At 61.7% G+C, this 12,378-nt stretch overlaps 1 protein-coding gene across 2 annotated transcripts; it reads right to left on the bottom strand.

The window, feature by feature from the left end:
* Window positions 1–3,365: 3,365 nt before the first annotated feature.
* On the bottom strand, window positions 3,366–12,263 carry ZC3H12A (zinc finger CCCH-type containing 12A). 2 transcript variants are annotated; one of them, XM_044913968.1, is made up of 6 exons: window positions 12,150–12,263; window positions 10,840–11,311; window positions 6,236–6,375; window positions 5,757–5,991; window positions 5,117–5,223; window positions 3,366–4,987 (listed from the first exon to the last, which is right to left on the bottom strand). In XM_044913968.1, exons 2-6 carry the CDS (start codon window positions 11,229–11,231, stop codon window positions 4,113–4,115), a joined length of 1,749 nt encoding a protein of 582 aa, XP_044769903.1. In that variant the 5' UTR covers window positions 11,232–11,311; window positions 12,150–12,263; the 3' UTR covers window positions 3,366–4,112. The 2 variants fall into 2 exon arrangements, with proteins under 2 accessions (XP_044769903.1, XP_044769904.1); XM_044913969.1 differs by lacking the exons at window positions 5,757–5,991; window positions 6,236–6,375; window positions 10,840–11,311; window positions 12,150–12,263 and adding an exon at window positions 5,299–5,510.
* Window positions 12,264–12,378: the final 115 nt, after the last annotated feature.

The raw sequence follows: 12,378 nt of genomic DNA, 5'->3' as shown, positions 1-12,378 counted from the left end.
AATGGTAGAGCTCTACTTCCTGTCTGTTCAGCCAAATCTCCCACACCCTTCCCATGAACAAGGAGGTCCCCAAAACAGGCTCTTACTCACCACCCTCTACGCCACCCACTCTGCCGTGGTCCAGAGGGGAAAAAAAATGAGCCAGAGATTTGAGAAGCCCTGGAGCAGAAGTGCTAGGGTCCGGGGACTGCCTTATTTGGGGACAGGAGCCTTTGGGGAGCAGCGAGGCCAAGGGTGTGAGGTGCTGGCTCCATCCCCTCCCAACTCCGAGCTCTGTGTCCCACTGACCCCGTTTCTCTGGCGGAGACCTGAGCCCCGCCTTCCGCACAGGGGTCCTGCCCTTCTGTGTAGGGCAGGAAGTGGCAGCAGTGGTGGTCAGCGGTGGCCTCTTCGCAGTCACTGCCCCACACCGACCGCCCTGCAGGGGACCAGCAATGTTTGAGGGGCTAGCACACTGGGGGCGTGGGGCCTGGGAGAGCCGCTCCCTGGAAGCCTCAGAGCGCTCTGGCTCCTTGTTGAAATTCCCCAGACCTTTAGGGACTGCTGGGTTTTCCTCTGGCCAGTGAAGTGGGGTGGGGACAGAGTGGGTGGGGACACCCAAGGAAGAGAGTTTCATCCATGTGGGGCCAGTTCGTTCTCTGCCGGGGAGGCCAAGGTTCCGTAGTCCCCCTGTACCCCCAGCACAGGGGTTAACCTCGCAAGAAGACCCGGGGTCAGGCCCCTGCTGGTGAGGGCCCCAGGGTGAGGTGGGGGTCCTGCGGGGGTTGGGGAGGGGCTGGCAGGAGGCTGTCCTCTGGGAGCTCCCCAGGATCATTTCCCAACAGTGCAGGGATTTGCATACTCACAGGTTTCCCCATCAGCGTCTCGGCTCCTGGAACCAGGAAGGCAGAGGAGGAAAGGACACGCAGAGCAACAGCCATCGGAGTGGGGTCCCCTCAGCGCTGTGGTGGCTTGAAGTGGGCTCTCAGGCTCCTTTCCAGCCCTGCCACCTCTCCTTCCCTCAAGCCCGTGTGAACCTCACACCTCTTTTGTGAGGCAGGCCGGGAAGCTGAGGCTCTAGGAGCGGGGGTTGCACGGGGCCCCACAGCCAGGACTCTTCCCTCTCAGGCTGGCACCCCACGCACTGAGGTATCTTCTAGTCAGTCTAGGGCCATGCAGGGATGGTCCCTTGCACAGGCGGGAAGAGCGAGGCCCTGTGAGGGCAGGTGCTTCAGCGGGCCGGCCAGGAGCTGGTCAGGAGAACTTCCAGTTAAAACCCATGTCCTGGGGGCATTGGGCCTGGCAGCCAGCTTGAGAGAGCGCCGCGGAGGAGCGGCTCCGGGTCCTGGGGGGCCGGCGGGGAAGCACGGCACGCGGGTGCAGGCCCACGGAGCCCCGGGCCTCGATCCTCAGCCGGCGCCTGCCGCAGGGCCGCTGCCGCCCTCGTGGGTGCCTGGCCGTGAGCCAGCCGGGGCCAGACGCAGCCTCCAGACACGAGCCCCTCCCAGCCCGGACCTGCCGCCCGCTGCCCGCCTGCCTGGGGGACCCTCCCCTGACACCCCAAAAGCTCTGCTCTGGTCAGGGGCCGAATGTGAGCCCTCGAGTCTATGGACAGCTGGTTGGTGGGATGGGAAGAGGGGCGCGGACACCCTACTTCTCCTTCCAGGCCACTCCGTCCCACGTGGGGTACAGACGGAGGGGGCTTAGTGGGTGCGGGGCCGAGGGCGCCCCCTGCCTCCCTCCCTCTCGGGCCTGAGAGTTGCTGCAAACCGGTGTGGGGGGTCCTTCCTTCTTCCGGTGTGTAGAGCCAGGGCCCCAAACTCGAGGGCCTACTCCAGCCTGCCCTCAGGCAGACCACTCAGCCTGGCCTTGCCAGTGGCCTTGCTTCCTTCGCCGCACCAGTGGCTGATAACAGACTGGACAGTCTGGCTTTTAGCTTCCTGACCCACAGAAACAAAGGAAGACCCGTAAATAGCCTTTTAATCTGGAATACAGTACTCGATTGGAGAAAATATTTTATAAGGAAGGCAATGACATCTCTTTGTGCAGATAAAACCTTCCAAGGAGGCTGGAAGCCAACGGGCATGGGGTACCTTGAAGAGCACGTGTGGGGGCTTCAAGGTAACATTTGCGGAGATTGTTCCCACTTTGCGCCTGGGTCCCTGCTTTAACTGCCGGCTTCTAAAGAATGTTCAGGATGGGGCGCCTGGGTGGCGCAGTCGGTTGAGTGTCCGACTCTGGATTTCAGCTCAGGCTGTGATCTCAGGGCTGTGGGCTCGAGCCCCACGTTGGACTCCTCGCTCAGCAGGGAGTCTTGGACATTCTCTTTCTCCCTCTCCCCCCAACTCGCTCTTCCCTTCTCGCTCTCTCAAAATCTTTTAAAAAAAAAGTTCAGGGTGAAGAACACAGTGGGGGCCCAGCGTGCAGGGAGAGGGCCAATGTGGCATTTTCCTCAACATGCTGCTCGGGTGTTCTGTGGTAAAGCAGTTTCTAAAAAAAAAAAAAAAAATATAGATACTATAAAAGCTTCACAAACAGCAAGTACAGATTAGGTGAGATGTTCAAATATAGAATTATTAAAACTGTATTTTTTCCATTTTCTCCTGCTGATGGTATTCAGGGATCATACGACAGCCCAGCTTTTCACTTAAAATCTGTAGCATTTATATCTCATTTTTTCATCTGAGAAAAATGTATATTCCTGCCTGGCTTCCTTCCTTTTAGGGGTCGCTGAGAAGGTAGAGATGGTGAGGTGAACACATCCCAGAGAGCAACACCAGAGGCCCTTTGATGAGCACTTACTATGTGCCAGGCATTGGGTCATGTGGTCAACATGCATACTCTCACGTCCTCCCTACAATCCTGTAAGGTAGGTACCGTTATTATCCCCACTTCACAGATGAGGAAACTGAGGCCCAGAGAGGGGGAGTCACTTGTTCCTAGTGAATCCAGTGGCAGAGCTGGTTCCTGAGTTTGGGACCAGGACCCCTAGCCTCCCACACGGAGGCTACCCTGGCGTCGCCTTTCCAGGCTGTTCTGCGCCCCCTGCTCCACTCTGGTGGAGCTCCACGTCTAGAACATGGCAGTGCCTGGGAAGGTGGGGCCAGAGCCTAACACCCAAGGGCCCCCCACCATCTTCTCTCCTCAACTATCCTGGAAGCCCTCTTCTCAGAAAGCCAGATGGTTTTCTGTCCTCAGCTCTGGCCACAGGACAGAAAAGGGGAAGAGCCCAATCCCGCCCCCTGCCCCCAACCCTTGCCACCCCTCGCCACCCCACAGCCATAGGACTTCAACTCCCCAACTTTCCCCCACCTCCTCTCAAGGCCTGGGCCACGGCCTCAGTAAGGAAGGCTCTGCCCCCAAGGGACTGAGCGCTTTGGGTCAGGTGCACACCTGCTGACCTTCCACTGCTCAAAGGCCCGCTCAACTCCCAAGTACAACCAAGACCATCATCTCTTAAAGGGGTCACATTGTACTTTACTGACATGTTAAAGGAGGCAAGGACTTACACTTAAAGTACTTAACATTCTACCTGTACACATACATACACGCGTCCCCACTCTTGCGGCAGAGGTGACTCGGAGCACAGAGGAAGGGGAAGAGAGGGTGGGGACAGAGGACCCTTGACCCCTAGTGGGGGCAAGCAGACAGGCAAACAGAGTGGGACAGAAGGTGGGTTATTAAGAAGCATCTTGCTTACTAACATGAAGCCTGGTGCCCTGCAAGAGCACCGATGCGGCCTCATTGGCGTACTGGAGGGGCCCTTGGAGGGCAGGCACACGGTGCCTAACTAGCCAGCCGAGGCCGGCATCCCAGGGACGGGGCGGAGGTGGGGGGCCGTGCACAGGGCCCCCAGCCCAGGCCTCTGCTCCCCACCGCCTCCCTCCCCGCCCTCTGAGAGAAAGGGGGGTTTGGGCTTCAGCCACGGACTGATGCCTTTACGGCAGCGTCTCCTTAAACTACAGATACAATGTGCATCAACAGGGCGATCGCTCCTGCCCCACTCGGCAGCCGGCTCCAGGCGCCGGGGGGCCAGAACCAATCCTACAGTTCTCTTTGGTTTGCAGTTTCCCTTCCCTACTTCAGTCCTCCCTCAGTCTAGCCTTGGGGGTGGCTGCCGCCGCACAGCCAGCTCACTTGCTGGAGTGCCGGGGCTGGTAAGAAAGGATCTCTGCAGCTAGCCGCTGGGGGTCCAGGAGCTGCGGGAAGCGCCCCATCACAGCCTCTACCAGGTGCGGGGGAAAGACCCCGCACAGCTTGGTGAACACACTGGCTCGCTCCTTGGCTAGGCTGCCAGCCCCGCCCCATGGGCCCCTGTCAGCCCCCGGGCCTGGCACCTGCCGGTCCTGCAGGACTGGGGTGGGCGGGGGCAGCTGGTATGGCTCAGACCAGTACTCTCGAGGTGGAAAGGCAGCCGGCGGGGGTGCATAGTCAGCAGGGACACTGAAGTGGCCGGCACCCACGGCCCCTCCAAAGGCAGAGAAGGCCCGAGCGGCTGGGAGCTCGGCCCCGTAGGGGCTGTAGCCGGCGTAAGGGCCCCGAGGCGGGCCGGGCTCACCAGGGCCCCCTCCGCGAACCCCCCAGAGTTCGGACATCTGGCTCTCCAGGGAGCCGATGCCTGAGTCCAGACACTCTTGGGACGTGTACGGGAGAGACTCCGGCATCTGTGGGAACCAGTCTGTTGGCCCAAAGCTGCTGCTGCTGCCCCCACCAGGCGGGAGGCTCCGGCCGGCTGGGGCGAAGGGCTGTGTCAGACCCTCTCGGTGCGGCCCCGGGGATGCCTGGGCTCCCAGCTTCTTCCCGTCCAGGCTGCACTGCTCATGCTCTGTGGGCCCAGGGCTGGGTTGGGACGAGGGTGAGGGCCTCTGATCGCTTCTGTCCTTGCCCGGGGCCCTGGGGGGTGGGAGGAGGGCATTGGCGCGGAGCTCGTCAGCCACGGAGCGCTGTGGGCGGCTCGGCCGCTCCGGGTGGAAGAATCGGCACTTGATCCCGTAGGTGCATTTCCTCCCTGCAAGACAGTAAGGGGGTCTCTGGGCGGGGGGCTGCAGAACCAGGGCTTGGAGAGGGAAGGGGGTGGCACAGTAAACTCGGGGTTGGGTGGTCTCCATGAGGAAGAATCGGGGCCCAGGTGTCTTACCGTAGGGACACGGCTGCTTCCTGTGCTCTGCTGTGAGCGGCTTCTTGCGCAGGAAGTTGTCCAGGCTTGGCCCGTGACGGCCCAAAGGGTCATCGGGGGGCATGAACCTGCAGAGGAGGTGGGAGGCGTGAAGGGAGCTTCCCAGTGTGGAGCGGGCAGGGGGGCTGGACAGCGAGCCTCACCAGGAAGAAGAGGAGGGAGAGCAGCTCCTAAAACTGGTGATCATCCTGCAGGACATCCCTGGGCCCTCAGGGTGGGAATGCCCCAAGGGAGGGGAGGAGGCCCCAGCCGGAGGGGCCATCAGAGCAGCTTTCGTGCTGGGAGCTCCGGAGGCAGTGGGAGGCCTGCAACCTGGAAATCTGAATCTAAGGCTGCACCCATCCACGGGCCGCTGATCAGGGACTGAGTGCTGGGAACCACTGACCATATCCCATCACAGATGCTTCTGCCCCACCCCCCACCCTGGCCCGTCCCCAGCCTGACCCCTTCTACCTGGTGCCAGGTCCCTCTCGCTCCCAAAGCTGCCTGGATGCAAGGCTGTGGCCCCAGCAGAGCTCCTCCTAGCCGCCCCCCACACCTGATGACATATCTGGCTCCCCCCCACCCCCGGGGACCCCAGACCCGAGGGCCAGGACCGTACTTGTCATTGACGAAGGAATACATGAGCAGCCGCTCCTCAATGAAGCGCTTCCACTCCTGCCGCTCGCTCTGCAGGTCCCGGTACGTGTCGTTGGAGACCACGACCCCATCAGACTCGAAAGCCAGCTTCACGATGAAGCGGTCATCGTAGCACACCACACGCTTGCCACCCACGCGCCGGGACGGGGTAAACACCAGGATCTTCTTCTTCTCCAGCTCCCGCAGGATATGCTGGTCTGCGGGACAGCAGCAGGGCAGGTCAGAGCCTGCCCTGGCTCCGGAGCCTCCTGCTGGCCAGGCACGGGGGCTCGGAACCCCAGGCACCCCGAGGCAGGAAGGGGCTGAGCGCAGAGGAAGCTGGGAAAAGAAATGCTGGTCCCTGCTTGAGGCCTAGAAGTTGCTGGTCACACCCAAAGGGTCTCTCTTGGGGAGGAGCCCTGCTGGGGCAGGGAGACCACCCACTCCAGAGGTGCCACCCACCTGTGATGGGCACATCGGGCCGAGGCTGCTCCTTCCTCCAGGATGGCACAAATACCGTGATGTCTGTGTGGCCCCGCTCCAGAAACCAGTTCACTGCCAGGAGGATGCCCCGGCAAGAGAACACCTCCTTATTCCCGTGGCTGGGAAGGAGAGGAGGGACAGGTCAGCCTGTGAGGGTGGCTGGCCCACTCTCCCCTAGCCCCGAGCACAAGGGGCTTGCTCCCTAGCCGCTGGCCTGGCCTGGGTGGTGGAGTGGCTGGGCTCAGCCCACTGCCCTCTGGCCCAAGGCCTGCATTCCCTGCTGGTTCCCACAGCGTCCGGGATGGCCTGACCAGGGACTTTCCCTGAGGTTCCATCTCCCGACAGTGAGGAGCCGCCCAGGAATCTGGTGGCACCCGCTCCCCATGTGGGGGAGGGTCAGGCTGCTTGCAACACACCTGGGGGTGGGGGAAAGGCTCCAGGAGCCTTCTGGTTCCTGCCCCACCCGGGGGTGCTGGGACCACAGGGACACAGACGTACACAGGCACACTGAGTCACCCGTCCTCCCTCGTCCGCTGGGCGGTGCTGTGGGTGGGGGTGGGAAGGGACAAGCCCCAGCTAACAGAAGAGAAACCAGACTGCTCTGGATTAAACATGGATTAAAGTTCAGTCCTACACAGGCCCCAGGGGCTGGGACTGAGGAGGGCGAAGAGGAAGGAGGCACAATCCATTGTCCCACACGGGGTGAGCGGTGACAGAGTGGGAGAGGCACTCAGGAGCCTTTCAGTCTGAAAGTGAAAGAGCTTTTCCTCCCAAGACTGCCAATTCCCCCAAATGCCTGGACTGCCCTGTCCTCTCCTCACCCGGCTCAGGAGGGCGGGGGCTGAGGCAAGAAAGGCCATCTGGAAGCCACCAGGGGGACTCTCTCTGTTAGCAGGAGAGCTGGGAGGTAGAACATCCCCCTGCTGTGGTCTGACAGCTGGATGTCACCCCCTCCAAAGGTGGCTGGATCCAGAAGCAAGCCCAGACGGGCTGCTGGCTTGCTCTGGCTCAGTTTCCCTATCTGACAAATGGGCCTGGCAATCTGCAGTCTCCTTAAGAAGGGCCCATGTCAGGGGCATCACTTGCGTGTTTGCTTGAGGCCAGAGACAGTCCAGCAAAGTGGAGGTTCCAACTGGCTTCCTGGGAGGGTTAAGAGGGGGCCGGGGGCCCCCAAGGAACAGTGGGTGTTGTAGAAGGCCTCCAAGCCCAGGCTGGGGGCACTGGACGAGGCCAGCTACAGCTCCCTCCCCAACAGCCCCTGCCCCTCACTAACCCCTCCGGGAGCAGCTCAGACGCTTACATTTGGCAAATAAAACAGAATAAACGTTACACAAAAGAGGCAAGTCCATGGGCGACCACATCCTGTGGGTGGCTTTGGAGTGGGGGTGGTAGGTGGAGTCCCAAGAGAAGGTAGAGACGGGGGTGGGGCAGCTGAGGGGCACGGAGGCTGTCTGGGGGTGAGGCTGGGGCTCCCAATCTGAAGGCCTCCGTAAATTGTAAGGGAGGCAAAGTCCAGCTGAAGGCAGTGCTCACCCCCACCAGGTGGTGGGGCCTCCCCACCGTCCACCAGCCTGCTTATAATAAAAGTTACCATTTACTGAGAGCCAGGAGCCAGGCCCTGATCTAAGTGCTTAGTACGGAATGATCAGCAAGCCTCTGAGGAGGGTCCTAGCATTAAAGGCCCCCTTCCCCTTCATTCCCATGAGAAAACCGAGCCACAGAGCACAACCAGTTGCAGTGATGGTGGGACAGAGACGCAGCCCAGAGCCTGTGCTCATAATACCCCGGCGCTGATGCTCAGACAGGTACAGAGTACCAACCCTGGCGGCGGGGACAGATGGGGGCTGAGTGGGCACCAAGCTCCTACTGGAGGCCAGATGAGTCCCACACCTGCTTTCTTCATCCTTACGAGGCCACAGTGAAGGAAACCGAGGATGCACAACTCATCTACGGCTCCCGGGCTAGTGGGAAGAGAGAACTTGAACCCACATCTGAGGCCCCTGGCTTGCCTTCCTAGTCCTTAATAGCAAGACCTGAAGTTTGTACAGCAGAAAGAAAAGCTCCCAAATTTGAGTCTGAACAAAGTGTTAAGAGGTAGGGGGCAGGCTGGGAACAGGAGACAAGGATGCATCTGGCCAACTCCCGCTCTTCCTCCAGCACCCACGTGAAACAGCGCTGCCTCTGGGAAGCCTTCCTGGACGGACCTTCCAGGATAGCTCAGATCCCTGGTTTCTCTTCAAATGCCCAGCGCTTCTCCTGTCACATTCCCGCCACCCCCGCTGGGCCTCTGCCGCCTCCCCACAGCCAGGGGAATGTGATCATCCCCGGCTTGGCTCCCCGGCTCAGGTAAGCAGTCAGCACAAGCACCCACTGGACCCACATCTGTACACGTGTGTGTACGTGCACATGCCCCATCCTAGGCCAGCATCTGCAAGCTCGGGGACTTAATCCAGGCTAGCATACTGCCTCTGGGCATCAAAAACCTGGGCTGGGGACAAGTCTGCTGGCAGCTGTCCTGGCCCCTAAAATATTCCGTAGGCAGGTAGTGAAGAGCCTTGCTCTTGGAAGGAGTTGAACCCACGAAGTAGTTCCGCAAGTTGATCCAGGTCAGGAGTGCCTCCCTAGAGCTAACTTTAGTCCCTCTTGCTGCAATGGAGGAAGCTCTGCTGGCACAGGAAAACCAGACATCCTCCCTCCCCCACCGCAGGCCCGTTTGCCCAGAAGGTCGCCGCCTCCCTCCCCCCCCCCCGCCTGGCTAACTAGACATTGGCTAAGTTGTGTGAAGATGTAGGGGACTCCAGCTCGGCGGCTCCCACCCAAGGACAGAGGGCAGGGCCAGGCCAGACTAGCCAGGTGAAGAGATCTGCCTGGGCTGGGCCCAGCGAGAGGAGAAAAATTCCCTTAGAAGGAAACAGAGGTGAATTTCCCCACGATTTGCATATGGTGGGGGCTGGCCTGTCTGCCCTTGGGGGGGAGGGGGCAGCAGGGCAGGAACCCAGCAGCAGCTGAGACAGGAAGTTTGACGCTGGAATTCCCCTCCTGCTACCGCCCCAGCTCAGAAACCCCCCACGGCTGTGCCTCTCCAGGCCGGCTCCTCAGGCCACCCCCCTCCTCCCGCCCAGGCCCCTCCTCCTCCTGCCAGGATACAAACACACAGAGCACATGGCTGTCCCCAGGGAGTGGGGAGCACCGGAGATGGTCAGCGCGGGCTGCCCCAAGCCAGCACAGCCTGCCCAAGCCTCCAGGGGAAGAAATCACAGACCTGCACGGCTCCTGGGCCAGCCACAAGCTGCTGGAGCCAGAGAGGGGACCCCCTCTCAAAGAAAAGGTTGTCACCAGCTGCCGACAGCATGCGGGAGCCAGCTTTACCCAACCTCCCACCGAGGCTCAGCCCATTTCTGAGACAGGAAGACTGATCCAAAGGTGGCCAGAACAGGGCCGCCTGCACACCAGCTGAGCTGGGCCAGGATCAGCCTGACAGCTGACTTGGCCCAGCTGGGTTGGGAGTGGGAAGGGCCAAGGGCATTGAAACCTCAGGCAGCCCACCTGGGAGACCCCTCAGGGAAGCCAGGGAAGGAGCCCTCCCCAGGCCCCGACCAGGATCTGGAGGTCTCCCTGACCACGCCGACTGGAACTTTTCCTGGTGAACGATCCACCCAGCCCTGACCCAGAGGGCGGGGCCTGGATTGAAGGGAGGTCTGGGCTCCCTAGGGTCAGCCCTGGCCCCGGCTTCACCTGACCCCAATCCCTGTGACAGTCTTCTCGAAGGGCAGGATTACTGGGGTGGAGTCCTGGCTCTGGCCCTGGAGGGCCCCTAGGCCCAGTCTAGTCAAGGTGGCTTGGCTGTAGCAGAGGTGACCCAAGTCACAGCTGACCTGCCCACGCTCACCCCCCCCTTCCCCCGCCCCCACGACCCCATGTAAGCCAGATCCTGGACCTCACTCTTAGTCACAGCGACAAAGGTCCCAGTACCCGGGCCTGCTTCCTCAGAGTCCAGGTCTGGCACAACAAGGCCTCAGGGGCCCCAGACCCCTAAGTAACAGTAGTAACAACTACTGCTTACTGAGCTTGCGCTTCTGTCCAGGCTCTGTGACTCCACTCCTCACAATGGCATCTGAGCAGGGGTTAGCTGGGTCTTACGAGGAGAGAAAGCTCCAAGACATCAAGTGACTGGCTCCTACATGGGCAAGCTGTAGTCTAATCCCTTACACCATACTGCCTCATGTCGTAGCAGAGGTACTGCGACTGAGTGATGGTCTTCAGGGAGAGACGAAGAGCCCAAGGTGAACACCAGAGACAGAAGGACCCAAGTTCGCATCCCTGCTCTAACGCTTACCAGTGGTGTGTGCCCATGGGCACATCTCTGAGCCCCTGTCCTCATCCCTAGAACATTCCTAACAAGCCCACTTCCAAGAAGCCATAAGGATTAAGGGAGAGCCTCAGTAAAGGGCTTTCCCTTCCTCTTGATCAGTCTGGGAGAACAGTTCAAACTCTTTCCTGAAGGCCCCTCTACCAGAGATGCAGACACAAGGCCACCATTCTCCACCACAGGCCCTGGCCTTGGCCCTGGAAGTGACACGTACCTCATGGCCACGTTGCTACCGTCGATGACCACAGGTCTCAGGTCACTGCCTTCCTTGTTCTCCTCTGGGGGTGAGGGCTCCAGGGTGGGTGCCTTGGGGGTGCCCCCACCCCGGGGGACCAGGGGGGGCTGAGCGCAGGGGTCCGGGGAGGCCTGGCGCTCCCGATCGGCTGCTGACCCATGTTTGACCAGCTCGCCCAGCACTGTGTTGGTGTCGGCCTGCACCCCTAGTTTCTGCAGGACACTGTGGATCTCAGCGGACGAGTAGCCTAGCTTCCGGAAGAAATCAACCTTCATCTGCAGCTCCACAGCCGGTGTCTCCTCAGTGCTGGGCTCCTGAGCCGGCCTCGGGGTACCTTGGCAGCTGTGGCTGTCAAGTTCCCACAGACTCATGGTGGGGCTGTCTTTCTGAGTGGACCTCTCTCCACCTGCCACTCACAGCTCAGACTGATGGGAAGCACCTGTCACAGCTCCTGTAGGACAACCGTAAGAATTAGGGATGGGAGTGGCTGTCTCTCCCACCCCTCTCCAGCCCCTACCCCACCCAACAGGTTGAGGCCACACTGACTGGTGGCACCAGGCAAAGCCATCTGCATGTGTCACCTCTCCTACCCTCTCAAAAGCTGTCCCAGCTAGGAGTCATCATTCCCACTTTATAAAGGATGAAAGTGAGACACAGACTTCAAGAACTTAAGGTCATCCAGCTGTTAGCTGGTGGCACAAAGACTTGAACTCAGGCAGTCTGGCTCCACCTCCTACCCCGCCCCCAGCCCCACGGCAACCCAGGGGACCCAGAACTCCTGGGAGGCCTGGCAGGACGTCGCCGCGCCCCCACAGCTGCGGGGCGGGGCTCTCAGATGGAAACCCGGGGTTGGAAGTGCGCTGGGGTGGGGGGGAGGGGGTGCCGGGGGCTTCCCCGCTGAGGCCATCGCCTCCGCTCGCCCCGCGCTCCGAGCCCAGGCCCAGGAGACGCAGGGCCCATGGCCCGGCTCCCGGGCCGGGAAGGGGGAAGTTTCCGGGGTGACCCACCGGCGAGAAAAGTTGCTGGGAAACTCTGGTTGGCCGCCGGGCGTGGGTGACGCGGAGGCTGTCGCGGCCCCGAGCCCCGCGCTCTCTCGGCTCCCCTCTGGACCTTGGCCCCCCCTCCCAGGCTCCCTCAACTTGGGCTAAGTTGGAGGGGTTCCCGAGGACCGGCGAGATCGGAGGGGACCCGCCCCACGTCCCTCCCCTCCGGCCGGTCCCAGCCGGAGCCCTCCCCGCGCCGCCTGCCCTTCGCCGGGGCCCGCGCCCCGGCCTCGCCGCGCGCCTCACCCCGCCGAGTGCCAGCCGCGGCCCGCGGCGTCTCCATGGGGCCGAGTCCCGGGGGCGAGGCCGGCGGCGCCTTTATACGGAGCGGGCAGGTGGCGTTCGGCACCGTGACGCGGAAGCCGGGCAGGGGAGGCGGTAGCCGGCCCAGGCGGTAGGGGGCGGAGCAGCCACCGCCCCTTCCTGCTCCGCCCCCGCCCCGCCCCGCGCCGCCCCGCCCCGGCCTTCGGCCCCG

The sequence above is a fragment of the Neomonachus schauinslandi genome, chromosome 4 (assembly GCF_002201575.2).
Source record: "Neomonachus schauinslandi chromosome 4, ASM220157v2, whole genome shotgun sequence".
In the NCBI taxonomy this organism is placed as follows: domain Eukaryota; kingdom Metazoa; phylum Chordata; class Mammalia; order Carnivora; family Phocidae; genus Neomonachus; species Neomonachus schauinslandi.
The sequence above is the reverse complement of the archived record's forward strand: the minus strand, read 5'-3'. Positions and strand labels throughout refer to the sequence as shown.

What these genes read in the sequence shown, in the direction of transcription:
- ZC3H12A (XM_044913968.1), bottom strand. Translation starts at nt 11,231, where the DNA reads ATGAGTCTGTGGGAACTTGACAGCCACAGCTGCCAAGGTACCCCGAGG. An exon ending in GCCCGATGTGCCCATCACAG is followed by an intron (nt 5,992 to 6,235) that starts GTGGGTGGCACC and finishes GCTGTCCCGCAG; the next exon opens with ACCAGCATATCCTGCGGGAG. An exon ending in GAAGCAGCCGTGTCCCTACG is followed by an intron (nt 4,988 to 5,116) that starts GTAAGACACCTG and finishes ACTGTCTTGCAG; the next exon opens with GGAGGAAATGCACCTACGGG.